We start from the raw sequence: 22,782 nt of genomic DNA on the forward strand, positions 1-22,782 counted from the left end.
TGCCCATCACCAAATTATGTGGAGGTAAGGGCATCTGACTGATGGGAAGACACTGTCAACAGGCATCCCTCCTCTACACATGACTTGTCTGTGACTCCTAAGACTGGAGAAGGATACGCACAAAACATATAGTAGTATCGTCAAAGAAGAGGGCTTAGTAGTTTTTAAAAATTAGGGCCTTGGGGATCAAGTTGCAGCTCTGCCTACTCATGGTACCAGCACGGGCAGAAGCCAAGGTGTTGAGGAGATTTTACTTTGCGGAAACAGAGAGGGCATCAGCCCCTCCACAGGGACACCAGTCTGGTAGAGGATCTACTGCCACACCATGCTAATTTTGTGATTGCCTAAATTAGCACCATTTAAGAAGAAGACTTTTGAAGTGGATTCCCTGCTGATCAGTCTCCCAACACATACTTTATATAAAGCCTTTGATTTTTTTTTCCGTCCATCATTACCATCACTGCCGTTCATCCACCTGTGTGTGTTTGTGCATGTGTATTTATGAAGGCCAGAGAACTGCCTTAGGAAAGACACAGACTTGAAGTCCATATATACTACATTTTGGTACCTTATGGCCTGGCAGCTGAGCTGTTCTCTGATCCCTCTAGGAAGAGCAAGGGAAAGGGGCAGGATCTGATATCCTTCCTCTCGCCTTCCTTTCCATCCTTAGCCCCAGGCAAAGGACTACAGACTTCTTCCTGGCAGAGTTTGCTGTAAGGGAAATGTGGTTTGGTAATCACTCTAAAGGCTCTGCTAAGTACCTGCCTGGAGAGTATCTTTAGCAAGACCCTTTCCTCTGAGAATGCATGTGTTTTAGAACTGTCTCCACTCTTGAACCTTTGGATCTGACAGAGGTTTATGTGGACATGGGTACATAGGAATATAAACTAAGTATGTGCATTTAAAAATTACTGATAATGGATCATAAGAATATTTATCTTAAAACAATTATTTGGCACATATGTGTGTATATCATTTAAGAGAAAGGCAAATATACATACTAATGAGATGGAAATGCTTAATTTTTATCTAAATGAATACATCTTTGCTGAATATTTGATATTGCAGAACAGAGTTTATTCAACATGTTTCAGAGTTGATAGACATTTGTTTTTAAAATAATGCTGAGAATGCCACTTTACATAAACATGTACTACAAAATGGAAAAAGTGTTGTTTTTTAAGATTTATTTGTTTATTATGCATACAGTTGGTGTGGGAGGTCCTTCTGTCTATGTGTTGCTTTTATTGGTTAATGAATAAAGAACTGCTTTGAGCCTGTGGCAGGGAAGAACAGAACTAGGCAGGGAAAGTTAGGCTGTATGCTGGGAGAAAGAAGGGCAAAGTCAGAGACACCATAGAACCACCACCAGAATCAGACATGCTGAAACTTTGCCGGCAAGCCACTGCCACGTGGCGATACACAGATTAATGGAGATAGCAGTGATTTAAATAATAAGGTTTCTGTATAATTATTTGGGGGCTGAGCAGCTGGGAACTAACTAGCGGCTTCCTTCAACATACGGTGTTCTGCCTGCAAGTATGCTTGCACTCCAGAAGAGAGCACCAGATCTCATTCTAGATGGTTGTGAACCACCCTGTGGTTGCTGGGAATTGAACTCAAAGACCTCTGGAAGAACAACCAGTACTCTTAGCCGCTGAGCCATTTCTCCAGCCTGGCAAAGGTGTTTTCACAACCATTTCAAAGTCATAGGAAATGCTGTCCTAATCCCAAGCCAAAATTCATTTTTTTTTTTCAGTGAAATGCAAGCAAGCAACTCAAACAGCAGTTTAAAAAAACAAAACATTCTAAAACATTTTTTATTTCTGTGTATGCATTGTTTTGTCTTTGTGTATATCTTATGTGTGCCTGGTGTCCACAGAGGTAAGAGGAGTGCTGTGGGATAATGCTCTTGTACACTATAAAGATTTGTCACTCATATTGGTTTAATAAGATGCTGTTTGGCCAGTAGCCAGACAGAAAGTATAGGCAGGGGAACCAGACTAGGGGAATTCTGGGAAGAGAGTCAGTCACCAGCCAGATGCAGAGGAAGCAAGATGAGAATGCTGCACTGAGAAAAGGTACCAAGCCATGTGCCTAAAGAAACAAGAAATATGGGTTAACTTAAGTTGTAAGAGCCAGTTAATAATAAGTCTGAGCTAATAGGCCAATCAGTATTTTATTAAATCAATACAAATGACAAATCTTTACAGTTTGTAAGAGCATTCTCCCACAGCAGAGGAGGGCATTGAATTTTCTAGATCTAAAGTTATAGATGGTTGTAAGCTGCCATGTAGGTGCTGGGAATTGAACCTGGGTCCTCCGTAAAATCAACAAGTCCTCTTAACTACTGAACTTTCTCTCTCTCTGTAGCCCTCAAACCAAACGTTCCAATACAATACAATCCTAATATCTACCAACTTGATACTTACATGCTGAGGAATAATGGTAGGGAAGGATTAAAAGTCATGATATTCTGTAATTGAACATTATGCTTCTACCGGAACAGAATAGTTCATATGTGATGGCATACAGTCTTCCCAAATCTGAGTGGAGGTAATCCAGGCTTGCTCATTAGTATTGCATTCTGTGACAGAAAGCCCAGTGCAGAGTGCACATGTCGTGTGTTCTGGAGTCACAGGTGGCTGTGAGCCACCTGATGTGAGTTCTGAGAGCAGAACCCAGGTCCTGTGCAAGAATAGCAAGTGTTCTTCACCACTGAGCCACCTCGCCAACCCCCGATGAAGGTCTTAGAGTAAGATCATGTTGAAATGGAGAGCACAAATTCTTTCTGTAATCTTTCTAATCAAATCTTCAAAAACAAAAGATCTAGGCTCCATATATTTTAAGGTTAGTGAATCAACATATCCATCTCACATGCTCTTGTTACAAGAGCAGCTGAAATCTACATTTTTAACACAAGAATTCCTACTAGAAAAGAACTTTTGTTAGTGTCAGTCCTTGAGGCTGTAGAGATGGTTCAATGATTAACAGCACTTGTTACTCCTGCAGTGGACCCAAGTTCTGTTCCTACACGCACATCATGGCTCACAACCATTCATAACTTCAGTCCCAGGAGATCTGACGTTGACTTCTGACCACTGCAGGCACCAGGAATGCACGTGGTGCACATACATACATGTGAGCAGAAGAGTCATAGCACATAAAATAAAAAAATCTGAGAAAAATAACTCCACTCCTGGCATTGTACATTGCTGTTTTCCTGGTTTTATGGTCCATGTTGCTTAGGAGTACTTCCTTCATAACTATAGCTTTCTAAAAAAAAATAGAACCTAGCCTGACATCTAGAAGGAACAACGTTTTAATGTTCTGCATTAAAAATTTCAAAGAGCTAATGAGAAAACGTCCACTCCAAATGGCTAGGACTTAATGAGAATCAATATTTTTCTTTAACACATTAATTATATAATGTACTGACATTGTTAATCAATACTAGGTATATTAAATGAAGTGTTTTTCTTTTAAAGATATTCTGGAGCGTATACAATAACATCCCTCCTGTGACCAGCTTGTCTTTGAGATGTAGTTATCACTTAATGAGAGGAGAGCGGCGACCACTTTGGTAAGTGTCAGTGGTTCACCTGGAGGTCAAGGTGGGCGGGAAACAGCTGGGCACCTCATGAGGACTCTTTTCCCCTGTGGCGTGCCTCATAACAGAAGTGTGCCCTGTTTATCAAGGCCCAGACTCTCAGAGGAGCCTGATGTAGCTTCCTTAATTGCTTGGTGGAGTAGTGAGGGCATTTGGACAGTTAATTCATCCAGACTGGGGCCTCTAATACCAGTAAATCTTTATATCCTTTAACCTTTCACAGTTACTTACTCATAAGTAACAAAATTCTGTTTCAGTTCATTTCTCAGTGAATGATAGAAATGTAAACCGAACAAAAGCAAAGTGGAATTTTGTGGGAGCCTGTGACTGAGAAGTCCACGGTTAGGGCTGCTGTTCCACACATCTGGCTTTCCATGTTTCATCCGGACTCTGACACTCTCCATGATGTCCCTTTGCTCTTTCAATGTTGGCTGCGTTTTCAGTCAGGCTTTCCTGCTTCTGGGAAAATAGATCTCTCAAGTTCCAGGCATTTTAAGCACTGGGGTTGAACCTAGAGCCTTGCAGCGTGTGTTAGGCAAGCACCCTACCATTGAAATACAGCCACATCCTTGCCCCCCCCCTCCGCCCCAGCCCCCTTTTTGAAGACAAGGTCTGACAGAGTTGCCCAAACTGGTCTTGAACTCACTTTGTAATAATGCTAAGCCTTGCACTTACCATTCTTCTCCTTCTAAATAGCTGGGGTGACAGACCTGTACCACAGTCCTGCTAGCGTGAGCTGTGATATATGTGCTTCAAGTTTATCAGTGTCCGCATTCTCCAAGCACAATAAAATCTAGGGCGCACCACCACTGGCTCCCCACTCACTGTGGATCAGCTCTCCATCCCTGGCCAATCATGAAATGAGGAAGAAACGGTCTCATGAGCAAACCTGGGATGCTAGTGTGTCTTTAAAGCTAACATATGGGATCAGTCCTACCAGAGGCCTCTTACAGGGAAATTGGGATGCTTTTCCTAGACAGGAAGTGTCTATCAAACCACGGTCCGCCACAGCAACACTTAGTAAAGCTGTGACGCAAGTTTCCATGTGAGTTAAATGAGACAATAATAGGAATGTGCTCTAGAATGTGTAGATCTTCACACCTGCAAAGCTGATACATCAGTTGTCAATCCCCAGGGAGTCAAGGAGGCCCTGGGTACCAACTCCTTGAGAATGAGAACCTTGTATCCCTGCACCAACCTTCGTCCCCGTCACAGTTCATTCCATGTAGCTCCCTCTCTTATCTCCATTCCCTTCCTTTTTCATTCTTCTGCTTTTGTTCTCAATCATAAGGCTGGTGAATATTTACTGAAAACTACCTGTGCACTTTTGATTTTCCTATCAGCTGTTGTTAAACTAAATGGAAAAGGCAATACCTCCCCCCCCCCCCGTCATGGAGTGAAACATTAACTGTTGTTCTTTGATGTAGGGAGGAGGAGAGTAATGCAAAGGGTGGCGTGTGGAAGATGAAAGTCCCCAAGGACGGCACGGTAGGTCTCTGCTGAGCATCTCCCAGAACTGTCTTGGCATGGGGTGGAGCATGTTGGGCTTCAGAGAACCTGTCCAGATGTCTCCTGGCAGCCCTAAGTTGAGAAATTCATTTCTAACATTGGTTATGGTCACTTAATAGTGTCACCTTAAAGATGTCTAATTGAAAAAGCCGATATTGTGGTGCACACCTTTAACCTCAGCACTTGGGAAGCAGAGGCAAGCAGATCTCTATGAGTTTGAGGCCAACCTGTCTAAGGAGTGAGATCTAGGACAGCCAGGATCCAGGACTACACAGAGAAACTCTGCCTGAAAAAAAAAAAAGAAAGAAAGAAAGAAAGAAAGAAAGAAAGAAAAAAAGAAAAGGAAAGAAAGAAAAGATAAAGATAAAAAAAGAAAGAAAATGTGTAATTGTGACTCTACAGAAATCATGCAATGGCATCCCTGTATTGTGTAGCCATCAGGGTCTAGAGCCTGTAAACTTTAGGGCAAAGCCAAAGGTCTTCATGGTAGCTGTTTCCTTATTAGGCATGCCTATATGCAAGATGGTCTTCCACAGGAGATCAGGATCCTTCCCACCAAAGGCTCTGTCTTCTTGCCTAGAGACAGAAACACCTCCAGAAGGACCATGGCATGAAAAATGGGGTACCTTAGGGGCTCCTCATTTCATGGGGATTCATGGAGCTGGACAAGCTTTGGCAGTTTAGTTTCCCCAGGAGTGGGCTTGGTACTGAAACGTGAGTATAGGCCTTAAAAATTAGCTTACACAGCCCTGGGAAAATACAAACTCCTTTGAAAAGAGACAAAATAAGTTATCTGGGCACAGAAGTGCATCCCTGTGATCCCAAAAGCTGAAAATAGAGGCAGGAGAATTATGAGTTCAGGTCTTACCTATGCTGTTCAGTGAGACTCTATGTAGAAAACAAACAAAAACATAAAAAGAAAAAATGGGTGGAGGGTTTGCAGGTCAGTTGGTACAGTGCTTGCCATGGAAGCATAGGGACCTGGGTTCCAATCCCCAGAAGCCATATGAAAAAGCTGGTTTGGCTATGAACAACTGATACCCAGTGCTAACAGGCAGAAACAGGAAGATCCTTGGGACTTTCCAGCCAGCTGGTCTAGCCAAAACAGTGACCTTCAGTTCAATGGAAAGATCCTTACTCAGTGCACCCCTTTAATCCCAGCACTCAGGAGGCAGAGGCAGGTGGATCTCTGAATTCGAGGCCAGCCTGGTCTATAAAGCAAGTAGGACAGCTATACAGAGAAACTCTGTCTCAAAAAAAAAAAGCAAAAAAACAACAAAAAAAAAGATCTTTATTCTCAAAAAATAAGGTGGAGACATGATTGAGGAAGACACCAGAAATCAACCTCTGGCTACCACATATCCCTACACACACACACACACACACACTCAATAAATACATAAGGAAGAACAATCATTAAAAATATGGACAGAAGGGCAATTTTTTTCTAGTTTCTTCCATGTGATTATGTTCAAAGAATTACAGTGCTTCTGCGAGACCCCTCACATGTACAGGAGTCATCTCCCCATGAGCGCACAATTGAAGTTACAACCAAACTTGCTGGGCGGGGCTGCAGACCTGGTTGTTACACGACAAACATGAAATACACCAGAGCGGCTAAGCAGGAGCCAGACAAGGTGTATGAACCTCTCTGCCCTGCTAAGAGAGAGCAGGCAGAAAATAGGAAGGAGCGAGATGCTCTTAGATGTTCTTCAGTTTCACTAAGAATGGTTCCCGCCTTTCATGTGTGTTACTGCACTTATTTTCTTGTTTATTTTTGAGGCAATGGAGAGCCACCCTGGGGCTTTACATGTATGTGTCTTATTTAGAATTAGACTAGGAATCACCCTAGACTTGGAACTCTAGTGGAAGCCATCATGATGCCCACACCCATAGAATAGTCCTGTTCCCTCTTGCCAGCTCACTAGGCTAAATTTAGGCATCGATGCACTTTCTTGCCTTGGCTCTTATGTTTCAGTCCCCCACTGGAAGTCTGGAAGGCTACAGCTGCCTTTATTCAAAACAGAAGCATGAAGGCTCCCTTGCCTTGCTCTCCTCTCTCACTCCAGCTTCATCACCCATGGAGCTCAAGATCAAAGTTGGACAGATGGGAGAAGGGAAGGGTTAGGAAAGAAGACATAAGCCTTTCTAGGAGTAAGGGTTCACCTTCAGCTCCCTAGTTAAATGCTGTTGCCTCGATTAAAATATAAGCAGCTGCTGCAAGCTCATTAGAATGTAATAATAAGCATTGTTACAGTTAATGAGTCCTGTGCGCCTGGCATATGATGCATGCAGCTGTTTATGGTGCAGTTTTAAATCCTGAGCCCTCTTGATGCAGTTATTGATGTGTTATACTTGCAACAGCCTTATGAGGTCAATCCTGTTGCTATTCCCTCCAAGATGAAAGCTAGAGAAGCTAATGGCCTGCCCAGGTCACAAGGAGTAAAGTGAGCAGTTTCTCCATTCAGACTGGACTCTGGGAGGCCTCCAAGTCTAGGAGCCATGGCAAGGGGGAACCTAGGTTTTTTTCCAGGGAAAATTTAGGAAAGCCATTGTACCTCCAACATCCTGTGAGTGCATTCTATCTACTTGACAGCATTAGTACATATCCCATAGAAGGAGCTCTGGTGCTTCTTACTGGCAGGAGGCAGAAAGGCATGCAGGCTAAGCATCACTTCCAGGGAAATTGTGTGTGTACAATAGTACATAAATTTATCACTCTGTGCAAACAACCTGTCAGCATGAAATGGAATTGTTCACATCTCTAGCATTCAGTAAGTAACAATGTTTCTTAACATTCTTGACTTGAGTAACATCTTAAGTGGTAACATTTTAAGTACTCCATCAACTGAAATCCAGAAACAAAGAGAAGGATTTTACTAATGGTTCTCAAATGTAATGGGTTGGTGCACTGAATGAGTAAGAGTTAAAGACTTCAGAAAATGAGGTGAGTCGAAGGTTTATGCCCCCCCCCCAGTTCTTTTGGAGTTTATGGGGGCTTCACTAGCAGTTAAGGCCCTGGGCCACTTCGGCTCCCGTACCTGTATGATGGCACATACTCACTTTGATCTGAGGGTGTCTGTAGGTTCCAACTGTGGGTGGGGAACCTGTGTTTCTTTAGCACCTGATGATAACTGCCTAAATATTGTCTTGTTTTTATTTTTGTTCTCTCCTACCTCAGTCCACAGTTTGGAAAGAGTTGTTGTTAGCGACCATTGGGGAGCAATTCACAGACTGCGTGGCAGCAGGTAAGAAGGCCACAGCCCAGTTAACCCACACTCTGGTATGCTTGGTGCATGTTTGTTACTCACAGACCTTTGTCTTTCTACCTGCCTGCAAGGTGTTGGTTTTGTAGCTGTGATGTCATTTAGACTTGTTCCTGTGGCGTGGTGTTTGGTGTGAGATGTGTGTATTTAAGCACCTTGTGCATGTTTACATGTGTGTACAGTCAACCCTCCCTATCCTCAGATCTTGCATCCGTGGAGTCACAGATCAGAAATAGTATAGAGCATGAAGAGGGTCTGAACTAAACACACACATACATTTGCCCTTATTCAAGGAACAGTACAGTGCAAGCAACTTGCACAGCATTTGTGTTAAGGGTTACAAGTAAAAGAGAAATGTTTGAAAATCAGTGTGAGCTGGTGGTATAGCTCTGTGGTAGAACACCCACCTGGTGTGCAAAAAACAAACTGTTGTGAAATAAATACCTAAATAAATACTTTGTGAAAATATTATGTGCAAATATAAGGGACTTAAGCATCCATGGTATGGAGGGGCTCTAGAACTTATTGTTCATAAATACCAAGGGCTGAATATATATTACATCTATAAAAACACATGTGAATATATGTACATATATATATGAAATATGACAGTTACAGACATTCATCCCATATAAATAGGCAGAAAGAAAAGAGAAATCTTTGTCAGTGGGGCAGCATGAGTAGTAGATTTCCTGTAGCTGCCTCATCTCCTGGAGGGGAAAAGTGTCTGCCATGCCCAGTGGGATCTGTGGGTGGATAGGAACAGCCCCTTCCTTCTCTCTCACTTTCTTTCTTTCCCTTGTTCTCCTGGCTCTGCTCAGAGAGGTTGACCCTGGGAGACAAAAATGTCTCATTTTTCCTGCCCACAATCTCCCAGCTAAGGCTGAAACAAGAGCTTCAGGAACTCACCTTTGGAGAAGGCTTTGATAAGGCTTTCATAGAGCACCTCTGAGAGCAGTGGTGTGTGTGTGTGTGTGTGTGTGTGTGTGTGTGTGTGTGTGTGTGTGTGTATTAGGGCTGGAACCGTGGACCTTCTGCATCTAACCATGAGCTCTCACACCTCCTTCCCTCTTTGAGCCATCTTAGTTCACCATTGAGAGGGACTGCTTATGTTGTGATCTCTTTCCTCCTTTGGGCACTTCTACCCAAAACTTCTGGGGGTATGTTTAAAGTAAAGATTTGTGGGGCTTTTTATTTTGTTTTGTTTTTGTTGTTGATTTTAGGGTTTGTTGTTGTTTTGTTTTTCATTTTTCTTCCATGCTGCTTTTGGTTCTGGGTTTTATTTGCTTCATTTGCTGTTTTGTTATTGTTTTTTGTTTGTTTAAGTAAACTGGCGTGGATCAGTTTACACCCAGACTTAGGCTGTCTCTGAGAGCTCTTATCACCTTGAAGGTCCCATGACCAATCTCACACTTACCTCATGGGGGTGGGGGTGGTGCTCAGCCATTCCGCCTTTCACGCCACTTTTACTCACTTCAGACAGATTGTGTGTTATGACGAAATGGTTTTACCAGTTCAGGTTTCTTTTGTTCCAGTGGAGCAAAGCTAACAACTTTGTTCTGCACATTTCAAAGCACACCCTGTGTGTAGCTATAAAGACAGAAGTCCCTGTAAGTAATAGGAAATACCCAGTAGTGAGCAAAGAAGGCCAGTTCTTCTGCGGCTGACTAGAAAGGAGGACACTATTAACTGTTAACCTTCAGCACGTCTGCTAACCAACTCTGTCTGTTGAAGCTTCCAGCCCATCTTCCTCAGCCTCACTTCTCGAGCATCTTTAAACCATGACTCCTCCAGACTCACTGTCTTCGGCTGCCAGGGCTCTGCCGCCATCCAGGTGTCGCTGGCTGGTTCTCCATGTGAACTTTATGTATTTCGCTATGGAGCTGCCTTCTCCTAAGAGCCCGGGCTTTTGACAACACTGTTTGTCAATGTTTGTCAGAAGCCACGCCAGAGTGAAATAATGACCATTTGCCCTGTTTGGCATCTGCTGATTACTTCACCCACTGCCAGCAGTGTAGGAAAGGATAATCCCAAAGGATTGGGGACACTCACATCTCCCCTCCAAACTGGGTTCTTGCTGTCCTGGCCCCTTCTTGAGAGTGAAATGCTGGATCACCTCTTTCTTTGTGTATTAATTTTATTTTCACATGAAATTTATCATCGAGCTCTGACAACTATATTTTACATCAACGAACACAACAGGAACAGTACTTTTCTTGGAGACATGAGAGAGTCTGAGGTTGCTCATGAGCAGATGTGGTCCTGCTTTTGTTTTTACTTATGTTTGATTGTGATGGGTGTGCAGAAAAATCCCAGCATTATAGCTGTGGAGCTTGGCAATCATGCCAGCTTAGAGAGTTTTCTATATTAAGCTTTATATATTAAGAAGTTTTATATATTAAGAAGCAGGACATCAATGTCTTCTTGCCCACCAATCTTCCTTCATCTTTCTCTCCTTCATAGGATGCCATCAGTTCAACTTTGAACACCATAGTTTCATTTTGCACAATTTTGAACACTATACATGCTCATGAAGTGTGAGATTATGCATGCTCCCATAGCCGTGATCAAATTCATTCATAAAGGAAAACAGGCAGAGAGGAAGGAAGGGAAGGGGGACATGGAGGGGAAGGGGGAATTATTTCATAGAAAATAGTTTCTTTGGATAGACTGGGTATGCCGCTATGTAAATCATATTCAACATGTAGGTCCCAGCAAGCCTCTTTTTACGTGGATTCTGGGGATCGGACTCAGGTCTTGGGTTTGCAAAGCTAATACTTTACTGGCTGAGCCATCTAGCCAGTCACCACTACCTCTACTGCCACTACTACCATGACCACCACCACTTCCACCACCTCTGCCATCACTGTGACCACCCACTAGTAGATAAACCTCATGTTGTTTAGTCATGCAGCAGTTTATGAATATATGGGTTGTTGCTTTTGGTGTTGTTTTTTTTCCAACATGTTCAAATGCCCAAGTAGAAAAATTGATGGCTTGAACATCTCAACTTACAGGGGATGGCAAATTAGCAGCATGTATTAGCTGAAATAGAGTTCTCTAACTGCAGTAATGCCTCTCTCTTGCATGCTGCTTATTGGAGCAGAGTAAGCAAGTACAGAGAGCTGACTCTGCTCCATGAATGTGTCATGAACATTCAAAACTTGGAGTCAAACGCCTCTGCTTCTCTCATTTTTGTTACCAGTTAGTGTGAACAGAGTGACTGCACAGGAACATTGTGATACATGGGCATGTCGTGCAACCGCTGTGCTCAAGTGTCTCTGTGGCAGCCCCATGTTGGAGAAAGCCCATAGTGACCAGTGTAGGTTGATGCCTATTGACCATCCACTGGCGGTCATGGTAGAGCGTCACTTAGGGGTCTCTCTTACTTGACCTGTAGTGCTGACAGGTGGTTGTCAGCTCTTTAACCCATGGTTCAGCCCAGTCAGAGGGGTGACTGCTAGAAGGAAGCACCAGAGGGCAGAGCGAATAGGAAAAGAGCAGACAAAGCAGAGGAACCACTGGACACACAGCGACTGGGTCCTGCAGGTTTCAAAGCAGATGGTGCTAACAGCCTCAAGGCCTCTAAAGGCTTAGCAGGAAGTCATATACTGCTCTTAGAAGCAAAAAGTTCATCTGAGTTCACTTGGCTTTCAGAGGGCAGAGAATTATGCAACCTATTTTAGAAAAAGTCTCATCAAAACAGAGTCAGAAATTGACAGAAAGCTTTGGGTAACGTGTTAAAAAGGGTAAAATTACTTATCTGGAAAATTCATTTGGCTTGAACACTCTGTTTATCGAGTCCCCGGCTAAATATGATGCAGCTCTTGCAGCGTCTGTGCCGACTTGACTTTCTGCAGCAGTCCCCCACGGAAGCAGTCACTTCAAGTGCCCTTCTTACCCATAAGTCACAGCTAAAGTGATGGGCGTTCGGTGTGGCCAGACTGGCTTGTGGTTGTTTACTCATTCGTGCCTTTTCCTCCTCTTCCCCCCAGACGATGAAGTGATAGGGGTCAGTGTGAGTGTCCGGGACCGAGAGGATGTCATCCAGGTCTGGAACGTCAACGCCTCACTAGTGGGCGAAGCTACTGTGCTGGAGAAGATCCAGGAACTCCTGCCCCACATCACTTTTAAAGCAGTGTTTTATAAACGTGAGTGCTTCTTTTCTAGTCACTTTTTCCAAGGTTCTTCTACCAGACTTCCAGAGAGAGAAGCATATTGCAAGTGAGGGGAAGGCAGAACCACTCGGAGCTCTATCAATGCAGAAAGCAATTCAACACATCAAGTTTAGTTTCAGAAATTAATAGGAGATTCTGTTCTTGCCAAAGTACATGGATCCTAAAAGCAAATACACATGGTATTTGTTATTTCAAAAATTTAAACCTGAGCTTAAATTTTTTCAGAGAAAATTTTATTCTATTGGAAATAATAATAACAAACACACACACACACACACACGTCAGTCAGTGAGATGGCAGGCAGATGGTCAGGCGTCCTTTCCTACACAGAAATCTATAATGTCTAACATCTGTATGTATAGGGGAGTTCAGGTGTGATTGACAGGCCTACTGAAATGCCACCACTTCATCATTCTGGTGACTGTGGCAGAGTCACCAGGAATTCACATGCAGTGGTACATCAGCTCTTGGTGTGAACAGGTGTGTGGACCCATTGTTTCCATTGTGATTTGTGTTCATTGCTTTTGTGTGCTTTCTAGAAACAGTCATTTTTTTTCCCATAATGAAAACATCTTAGCACTTTTGGACTGGCGTGTGGTAGTTCACATGGTGGGCTACACGCTCAATAGTGAGATAAGGGAAGGATTGACAGCCGCACACACATTTGTGATGGATTGTCTATGTTCCCAACCGTCCTGGCAGTCACAACCCCACTTTTTTCTTACTATTGTATTCCATTGAGTCTAAGATGCTCTTGATCATAGTACACCCTAGTATCTTAGTGTTTAAAGGAAGAACAAGTAATCAAAGGTTTGTAGTTAAACCAGGATGCATTGTTGACTCTAGAGGTTTTGAGATTTGCAGGGGTACAGAGACAGGGGGCATCTTAGAATCTCCGTAATATACGTCATCATTGTCTCACTAGTCCTGGTCCTTGTCGAGAGGCTAAACACATTTAAATTTTGTGATTGCCCTTGTGCTACAGCACATAGGAAAACGCAGGCCTCCCTGGGAGGAATTCTGTAGCCCGTCCAACAATCAGGGTCCACACAGGGAAATGGATCCTGTGCTCTGTGCACTTAGAGGGTGCTGATCCTCAGAACTGTGATAGAAAACTTAAAATGAAAGAGACAGAAAATACAGTGCAGTGTGGTCAGGGCAGGCACATGGATACCATTAGTGGTCCAGAGGGACATGTCAACTCTAGTTCACCCCAGTATCAAACGGTCTCCAAAGCCCGTAAGGATAACTAGCAAAAACTATAAAAGGAAATGTGAGTTAGTGCCAAGTTCAAGTGGGCCCACACTTGAGTCTGCCCGTGCTTGACTCCCAGGAGGAGAAAGCGGTTGAGAGTCGTTGGGTTTTTAACCACACTTTACCAGCGTGACCCTTGACAGTTTCACTTTCTTACCTGTGTCCAGAAGGTTGGTCTCACATGATCTCCAAGGTTCCTTCTTCTTTACAATTCTGTGAGCAAATTGACAGGTCACAAACTGGTCAGCAGCTCAGCATGAAGTCAGTGTCTACTTAGGTAACTCGGCTCCAGCCTTGGGGCCAAGGCATAGTCACAGAAGAATGCCCAAGGGCCGGGGATTCGCCACTTAGCTGTTGGAGTGGTGGCAGGAGGTAGGGAGGGGGTTGGGGGGAGTCAGGCAAGGAGAAAGGAAGTTGCACCCAGGCTAGCCGAATGACACCTGGATAGACATCCCGAAGGTAGGTGACAACGTCAGGTGTGTGAGTCAGAAGAAACTAGCTGCAGCTCTAAGCAGAAAACTGCCCTTTAATGACACCCTTGAACACTTCAAAGCTCAGAGTGTGCAGTTTAAAAATTGGAATTCCCTGGATTCGACATGAAGCAGGCTGTCCTTTCCTTGGCACAGTTGCCCGTGTCTATTAAAGAAGTGACCTGGGAAAATGGGGTCTGGACAGAAGCTGGTTCACAGGGTAAGGGTCAGTCCTGGGTGAGCTAGGCTGGAAGGGGCCAGTTCATGCCACCTTTGTCTTATTAATGGGATCCTGGTGCCCTGGAGTTTGTAGAAGTTGGCTGGCCAGATGACTGGGATGCCAGGAGAATGCCAGAATAACCAGTCCTGGCCTCCGCAGGCAGATGAAGAACTGGACAGTGGCACTTAATGTGATTTCCATCCAAGACTGAAGATTTGAGGGAGATAGTTTATACACACCCTCCCTGCTTCCATCAAGTTCCTTGGACAGCTGAAGGACAAAGGCCTTGATCTGGTGTGAGCGTTGTGTAGGACAGGGATTGGAAAGCCAGGGACTGAAACGGAGCCAGCTTCTTGACTCCCTTTCCCCCACCCCCAACTCAGTCATTCCATGTGAACGTTGCCGAGAGCAATCTCTACATTTTCATATGATTGGAAAAAAGCAAAACTGTTTTGTAACACATGAAAATTATATCAGTACCAAGCTTCAGTAGCTTGGTTGCATAAGGAAGCACTCATTCGTGTCCACATTTTCTATAGCTTCTTCAGCCACCAGGAATTGTGTGGATTTCTACTAAAAGTCTGCTGGCTCCTGGATCTGAAATCCTCTAATGGTTTCCCCAGTCGCTCCAGGGGTGACAAATGGCCCTCAGTGCCCAGATGCTCACAGTATTGCAGTGTATCTGCTCTTTGACACTTCAGTGCTTCAGCTGTGGCTGTCCTGAACCTCCCCTCCACCCCCGCACACCTAGACATGAGAAAAGCCTTTGCCTCGACCCTGCCTTTGCATTTATAAATTGCAAATCAGCATTGCTAACATTCTTACAGTTCTTTACATTGGCCCTGAAACATAGTATATTTCACTGAAGACCAGTCTATGTTTTATTTGGTGTCTGCCCTAAAACATCTTTATTAAAGATAGAAATTAGGGCTGGGGAGCTAGTTCTAAAAGGACCTGAGTTCAATCCCCAGAACCCACATTTTAAAATAGCTTGGGCTAGGGCCCAAGGAGATGGCTCAGCAGTGAGGATTGTGTACTGCTCTTACAAATGACCTGAGTTCAGTTCCCAACACTGTGACAGGTAGTTTATAGCTGAAACTTCAGGTCTAGGGGATCTGACACCCAATTCTGGACCCCACAGGCAACCGCACTCATATACCCCCACACACAAGTACATGGAGTTTAAAAATAAATCACTAAAGAAAATAGCTAGGGCTGGAGAGATGGCTCAGTTAGCAGCAGCACTTGCTACGCAGCATGATGACCTGAGTTCACATCCCAGCATCTGTATGAAAAGGTGATCATTGCCACACACACTGCAATATATACGGGCAGAGACAGGAGGATCGCCAGTGCTTTCTGGCCCTATGCCTGTCCCAAGTTCAGTGAAAAAGTCTGTCTCAAAGAATATGTCAGAGGTGACAAAACAGGACACCCAGTGCCCTTCCTCAGCCTGTAGACATGAGGCATAGGTACAATCCGGTACCCATATAGCATGTACACATACCACACACACACACACACATACCACACACACACACACACACACACCACACACATACCACACACCACAATGCAGATGCACACATACCATGCATGTCATCTACACACACATACACACCATACACACACATATACATGTAGACACACCTACACATACAGAAAGCTGAGTGTGGTTGTATCAGCTTATAATCCCAGCACTGGGGAAATGGAGCCAGGTAAATCTCTGGGGCTTGCTGGCCAGGCTATCCCTGAGCAAGGTCCAGGCCAGTGAGAGATCTTGACTCAAAACATAAGATGGATAACACCTGAGGACCAACAGCCAAGACTGTTCCCTGTCCTCCCTCTCCTTTCAGTCTCCCTCCCTGTCTCCGCCCCTCCCCGACACACACGCACTGCCCCCTACACATGCATGTGTACCTTCACATGCAGACACATACTCAAATAAAGAACGTACTTTAAAAATCAAATACTTAGGAAATTGAAACTCTGACAGATAAGCAGTGAAACTTGAGTAGGCACCAGGTCAACAGTCCTAGTCACCCTGGGAGTTAGAAGGTGCATCTTTCCCAGTGGTTTATCTAGAAGAATTGCTGCTTGGAGTAGCTACCCGAGATGATCTTAAAGGACCGCTGATGTGCTGGCCTCACTCTCGGCGGTCTATATTAAAAGTAAGAATAGGAGCCGTATGGAGGTGAAGTGGGCACTCAGTTCTGCCTCCCTTTATTGCCTGGATGAGTGAGTGGATGTACTTGGACTGAATAGCCCTGGCTGTATTAGACCTTGCCTCGTGGTGACATCTAGACAACACCTGACTTAAACTTGGCCCTTTGCATTGCAGCTAATAATGTGTGTCTCACGGGCCTCCCATTTCTTGTCTTCCAGTTTAAAAAAATTAAGTCTTTGAAGAGCATAATTTTTATTGTCAGTTTCCTAATTAGTAATTCTACAGGACAAACTATGAAACCCCTGAGGTGTAGGGTGAGGGTTGGGGAAAATAATAGAACCATCAATTTTATGAAGCTTTATTTCCCACAGAAGGTGTTGAAAAGCAGGGGGCACGAGATGACCCACCCCCCTTGTATGGTTCTGTTTTGTTTTGTGTTATTCTTGAAGGTAGGCTTGGGAATGGCTCTGTCTTGGGTCACAGGTTTCCCCCTTCCCATGCATTTTTGTGGGGCTCATTTTCCCTGTAGCGTATGCCTAGAGCCCAGCATCCCCTCCTCATCAGCTCGTGTGGATGAGTCATCCCCATCCCCCCTCCAGGCACAGCAAGAAGAAGCAGGCAGCATGCCCACAGCTTGCTTATCCCTTGTTTTCATTTTCATTATTACGTTTCTCGGGAAATGCACGCCTTAGCTAAAAGTTAATGGCAAAATTTTAAAAAAAGAAAGGAAGAAAAGAAAAAGTAAAAAAAAAAAAAGGTATTTGAGTTCTTGCCAACATCTGGGGAAGCTGAATGAGATGCCTAGAGGGGTTGGCCCATCCTTTGCTTAAAGTTTTCTTTCCTTCTTTTCCTTTTTGTTTTTTTCTGTCCTTTAGCCCATGAAGAGCATCATGCTTTTGAAGGTGGACGTGGAAAACACTAATTGCACTCTGTAAAGAATTCTTTATCCTTTGCTGATTGGTTTTGGAAACGGTCTTAACAGGAGGGAGAGTGAAGAGAAGACTTGCCGAAGCCCGATGCTGGTCCATTTAGAGTGGGTTTCTGTCCTTGCGGACAGGGGCGGTTAGGACTCCAAGCAGCAGGTGGGGTTGGGGAGAGCCTGTGGGTTTCTGCCATCATATCCTTGGGTTTTTTTTGTTTTGTTTTGTTTTTTAAGAAAACTTTTTTTTTCTTTTTTAGCTTTCTTAATTCTCTGAGCTTTGCACTCTTCCCCTCCCCGTAAGATTCCTTATTCAGGGTAATTACTGTTTTCTGCACACCCTTTCATTGAGGCATAAGAATTGGGTTTCCCCTTCAGTAGCTCTACTGTACCTTGTTAAGGAACATCTGCATAATCGCCACAGGACTGCCTGTGAAACCACAGGGCACCAGGAGGAAGCCTAGCCTAGCAAAACCCCCTTTCTGATAAATTGTTGTGACACTTGCCTGCATACTGTGAGCTAGGCATTGGTTCCTTTGTCTGTGTTCCATAGAAACCATGCTCATTGATGGCCCGCACATCTTAAAACCCTTTGAAAAAGCAGTAGAAGGAAAAGAAATTGTTGGTTTGCCTAACATGAAAACTTTCATCACAATTGAGTGTCAGGCTCAAATCAAACTCTAGGATTTGGGGGCCTACTGTGCTAGTATTTCTAGCCGGAATCCCAGTCTGGCCTTTTCAACCCAAGCAAGCCCCATGATTTGTCCAGAGAGGAAACCTCATGTTTACCCACTTAGAACTTTCCAAGTCAATTCCCACACCTGTGTGAAGTGATCCCTGTCATGTGTCCTCTCTGAAAATGGGTGGCAACCCTGGCACTCACACAGTGGAATTGGAGTGCATTTTTTTTCCTCTTAACTGTGTTATTAGCTGCAGGGTTATACTACATAAGAAATATTGGTTGCAGTAGAAGAAAACTTTTCAGAGCATTGCAACTCCTTCCTGGGCTCCTGTTTCCCTCTCAACCTCGCCCCAGCTCCTGGTAATTTTCCCGGTAAAAGGGCCTCCCTCCTCTTGGCTTGGGTTTAGAGCCACGGGACCAGTGCAGTGTCTTTACCTATCAAAGAGCAAATTTTTAATTCCCCTTGCAGTGTTGGCCAGCAGAGAGATGGGGCTGCGCCAGGCCTTCCACGTGTATTTGTAAATAAAATTTCCCATTCCCATATTTTAAATGGCTCTCAGTAACCTCTGTTTATAAAAGCCGTGGCCTCCGCTTGCATTGCTAAACACTCCGCCAAAATAATCAGCTGTCAAAGTTTAGGAGTTACTTCTTTTCTGAAGTCCCTAGGCAGTTTCATCTGGGTATTGGATACTTCTAGAAAAATCCCAGGATGCATTTGTCTAAATGACGTGTACTTCTCTGAACAGTTTCTAAACTTGTTTTAAAAGTATAACTCAAGGATTTAAAACTTATTCTGGACATGAATTGAAATTCCTTTTTATACTATAAGTATTTTTCTGATAGATTAGTAAAAAAGGATATAATTGACTTCCTTATTATAATTGTCATATATATATTTCCATAAGTAAATAAATTTTGAGGAATTTTTATTTTTGAACTTTATTTAAAGCATTTGTGATGACATGTTCAATTTTTGCATGTATGTAGCTTTTGAAGTAAAAATAAAATAAAATAAATAGGAATGGTAGGCTTACGTTAATGCTTCTGAGTTTCTATCATTTATAAACATGAAACATGACAAGCACACAAAGTAGATTTTCATCCCATGAACTTCTGTAGCTGTTTCTCTTTGGAAAACACTAAACATGAACAGTATTTAGCTGCTTAATGTTCAAAACCTGTCATCTGGATTACTTTGAGTGGAGTTTGTCAAATTTTGCTTTGGAAATGGTTTTAATTGAATATTTAGTCATAATTGACTCTGTGAGAACTAATCTGACTTAAGCAGTTTAAAGCCTTTCACTGCCTCCTTAAAGAAGCTGATGCTCTGGGGAGACAGAGGCAACGTTTGGGGGCATGTGACTTGGTGTCAGAGCAGTTCAGCCATCTTCACTACTGCTGGGGCAAGTGTCAGTTCCAGTAGCTTCTTGGTCCTTTAGCCAAGTCCTGTGAGCGCAGTCCCGGTCTGCTCTGCAAAGACCCACACAGAAGCCAAGGGCTTGCTCCAAGGGCTTGCTTTCTTGAGGCAGAGCCAGGAAAGCTGGTGGAAACCAGTGTGTTTTCTCCTCTATCCTATTATCCCAAATTGCTGTATTACAGGCCTTGTTTACACTGGGAAAGATGCACCCGCTGAATCAGGACACGCAGTAGCCGTGAAAGCCTTGTCCTTGAAGCGTTTCCATGACTTTTGTAAACACTTTCTGAATGCTTTTAAGGTTTGCTCTTTCACCTCCGCTATCTCCCGTTTCTGAATCGACCCAGTAAACCTGCATTGCTGTAATTTAGATTCATGGTTCCCATGACAGAGAACAAACATGAGAAGGAAAACAAGATTCTGGGAACCCATAAGGTTAAGTTCTCTAGACCCTCCTTTGCTTTAGTAGCATGTCTACTCTGCACGTACAGTCATAAAACTTCATTGTCAGAAGGAACTTTAGATGTAGTTGCATCCAGTAGACACAATATACAATATAGTAGCTGAGCCTTGACTGACTTGTCCAAGTTTGAAGGATGGAGACCTAGACAACAGGAGAGCTGGACACCAAAGTCTGTGGATTATAATCTACACAGGCTTCATGTGGGGAAGACAATGTGTCTGTCACAATTAACTCTCCTCCCCCAATACGTTACCCTGATCAGCTCCAAGTCTCTGCCCACTCTGGCTACAGTAACAACATACACTCAGACATTCTCACGTCAACAGCTGCTTATTCTTTCCCACTCAGTCCCCCGACTGAATGGCATTAGATTTGGGGGTCTCGAAACCTGTAGTGTAACAGGAAGATGCTCCACTCCCCAAGCATGCCAACGTTCATCCTCTCACAAAACTGACAGCATCCGCAATGATCACTTGGTGGCGCTGCCTCCCAGCTGTCGGTCAGGACCAGAGCAGAATGAGTTCTGCTGTGTGTAGGCGATTATTTTAACATCTTGCTGCGTGCTGCTATAGGACATTACAAAACTTTCTTTACATACAAATCATATTTAGCGATAGACATTTAATTCTTATACATCTAATAAAAATGAATCACAGACATGCTTTAAGAAAAATCTCAGCTCCAAGCCTCTCCTTGGTCTTTTAAATAGTTGTAAAGAGAAAAAAAATAAACATAAAGAATATAGGGAGCGTTTTGTCGATATTCGATTATCATGACTAATGATGACAAACTATTAGGTGTCCTTTCTTTTTAGATAATTATAGAATCCCTTTAAGAATGTAAGTTTGCCCTTGCCTTTCCCTGTGTTCGATGAAAGTAGAGGACTGCCTGTGTGGGGTTTATTTCTTAAAGTTGAGATCACCTCAGTTTACTCTTTAGAGTTTGGTGGCTCAGAGCCGTGCAAAGCCTGGATGGGTATCTCAAGAGCCAGGAAGAGTCACAGAGGAGGGGCGGGGAAAGGGAATGAGTAGAAAATCCCTTGAAAAATGAGCTGCTGGGGCAGGAAGATGGGTTTCCTTTCACCCCTCTCAAGGAAAAACCCAAACTGATTCCTTAACCATCTAACTAGACTACCACAGGTTAGCTTTATGTTTTGTTTTGCTTTGTTTTTTAATGAAGACTTCTTAACATTTAGTTAATCTGCTGAGGCTGGAAGTCATCATCCTTCATGGTGCTGACAGGAGTCAAAGTTTAAAAGAAAACCCAAAGACATGGAATTTGAGAGTGGAAGGGACCTTCGAGATCATTGGGCAGTGTGCCTGACTGCATAGCGCGCAGCAGGACCACTGGGGTGCTAGCTCATCAGGTACATTCCCCAGCTGCACCCTGGAGCTTCGGGCATCAGCGTTTTAAGCTAGCACCGTTGCAGGTCTTTAGACCTCGTTTTGAGAACCTCTGATTATATCCAACCTATGCATATGACAGGTGAGGCCCAGATACCTGATAGGAGGGTAAGCACCCACAATCTTGGGGGGAAAACCATCACAACTTAGATAGAAGATACTCATTAATAAGAACTTTGTGCCTAGGACCACAGCAATCATAGGTAGCCCATTTCTGGACGTCCATAATATAAACCTTTAATACAGAGCCACGGCTTCTCTCTTTTCTAAATAACATTTCAGCCTGTTAAGAGAAGGAAAATTAATGTTCAGAAAAACGTAGCTACTCCATATGTGCGGTAACTACTTTTCTATAATGTCTTATGGCGTCTGGGGTTCAGCATCATTGAACAAGATTAAATGAATGTTACAGAGCTATAAAAGCGCATGTAAAATACCGCAAAACTGTTCGGAGGACTATCAAAGTAGCCTGGGAATGAGCTTCCACTAAAATTAATTGTCACTTTCTAAACGTAGCTTAGCCAAGCTGTTACTAAACTGGAGGGAGTCTTTAATACATGCAAGTGTTAAAAAGAATCAAATAGGCACTCCCCAAAGCATGCGGATGGGAAGCCAGAGGTCATCATGAAGTCAGTACTTCTTTGTCCATCATCGCTACTGAAATCTACAGTCCCATTGTATCTGTGTGTGTCAGATGTGCGTATTAGAATATCCAATAAACTGGCCTTTGGATATTCTATGCTCTGTGTCCTTCTGGAATCATGGGTTTGCAGGAATGTGTGTTACATGTTATTGTTTTGGTTGCTGCCTGAACAAACAACAACAAAAAGACAGTTGACTTTATCCATAGAACCAAACAAATTTCCAGTTTCAACTTTGACCGTTAAGGTTGGATTTTTTTTTCTTGAACATGTTTGGGAAGAAGTGTTTTGAGATTTGTTAAGCTGGCAACTTTGTGTTACAGAGATGATCCTGAAATTGCTTCTGAGTTTCGGGTGGGAAGCTAATGTGTGTATTGCCTTGCTCCGTGCAAAGAAGCAGTTCTTACTGAAAGTGTGAGATGGAAAAGCAGAGTGTAGTTTATCACTATGTAATAAATGGGCGCTACTGAAGACTTTGAAGACCTTAACACACACGGAGCAGGCTATTCTCAAGCGCAGATGTTTGGGGAGCGACTATTAAATTCCCTTCAAATTTCTCAGACTGTAACCAGGTAATGGAGCCTTC

The 22,782-nt window shown here is 43.5% G+C and overlaps 1 protein-coding gene across 3 annotated transcripts in view; it reads left to right on the top strand.

The window, feature by feature from the left end:
• The window catches only part of Eif4e3 (eukaryotic translation initiation factor 4E family member 3), a 68,019-nt gene that overhangs the window by 26,561 nt on the left and 18,676 nt on the right, over positions 1 to 22,782 (top strand). For 2 of the 3 annotated variants that reach the window (XM_075983362.1, XM_075983360.1), the window contains 5 exons: positions 3,489 to 3,583; positions 5,038 to 5,098; positions 8,301 to 8,367; positions 12,381 to 12,536; positions 17,550 to 19,314. In XM_075983362.1, the coding sequence (XP_075839477.1) occupies positions 3,558 to 3,583; positions 5,038 to 5,098; positions 8,301 to 8,367; positions 12,381 to 12,536; positions 17,550 to 17,596 (357 nt within the window). In that variant the 5' untranslated portion in view covers positions 3,489 to 3,557 and the 3' untranslated portion in view covers positions 17,597 to 19,314. Of the gene's footprint in view, positions 1 to 3,488; positions 3,584 to 5,037; positions 5,099 to 8,300; positions 8,368 to 12,380; positions 12,537 to 17,549; positions 19,315 to 22,782 lie in introns of those variants that run through there. The other variant, XM_075983361.1, reaches the window with a different exon arrangement.

Source organism: Microtus pennsylvanicus, chromosome 8 (genome assembly GCF_037038515.1).
Source record: "Microtus pennsylvanicus isolate mMicPen1 chromosome 8, mMicPen1.hap1, whole genome shotgun sequence".
Taxonomy (NCBI): domain Eukaryota; kingdom Metazoa; phylum Chordata; class Mammalia; order Rodentia; family Cricetidae; genus Microtus; species Microtus pennsylvanicus.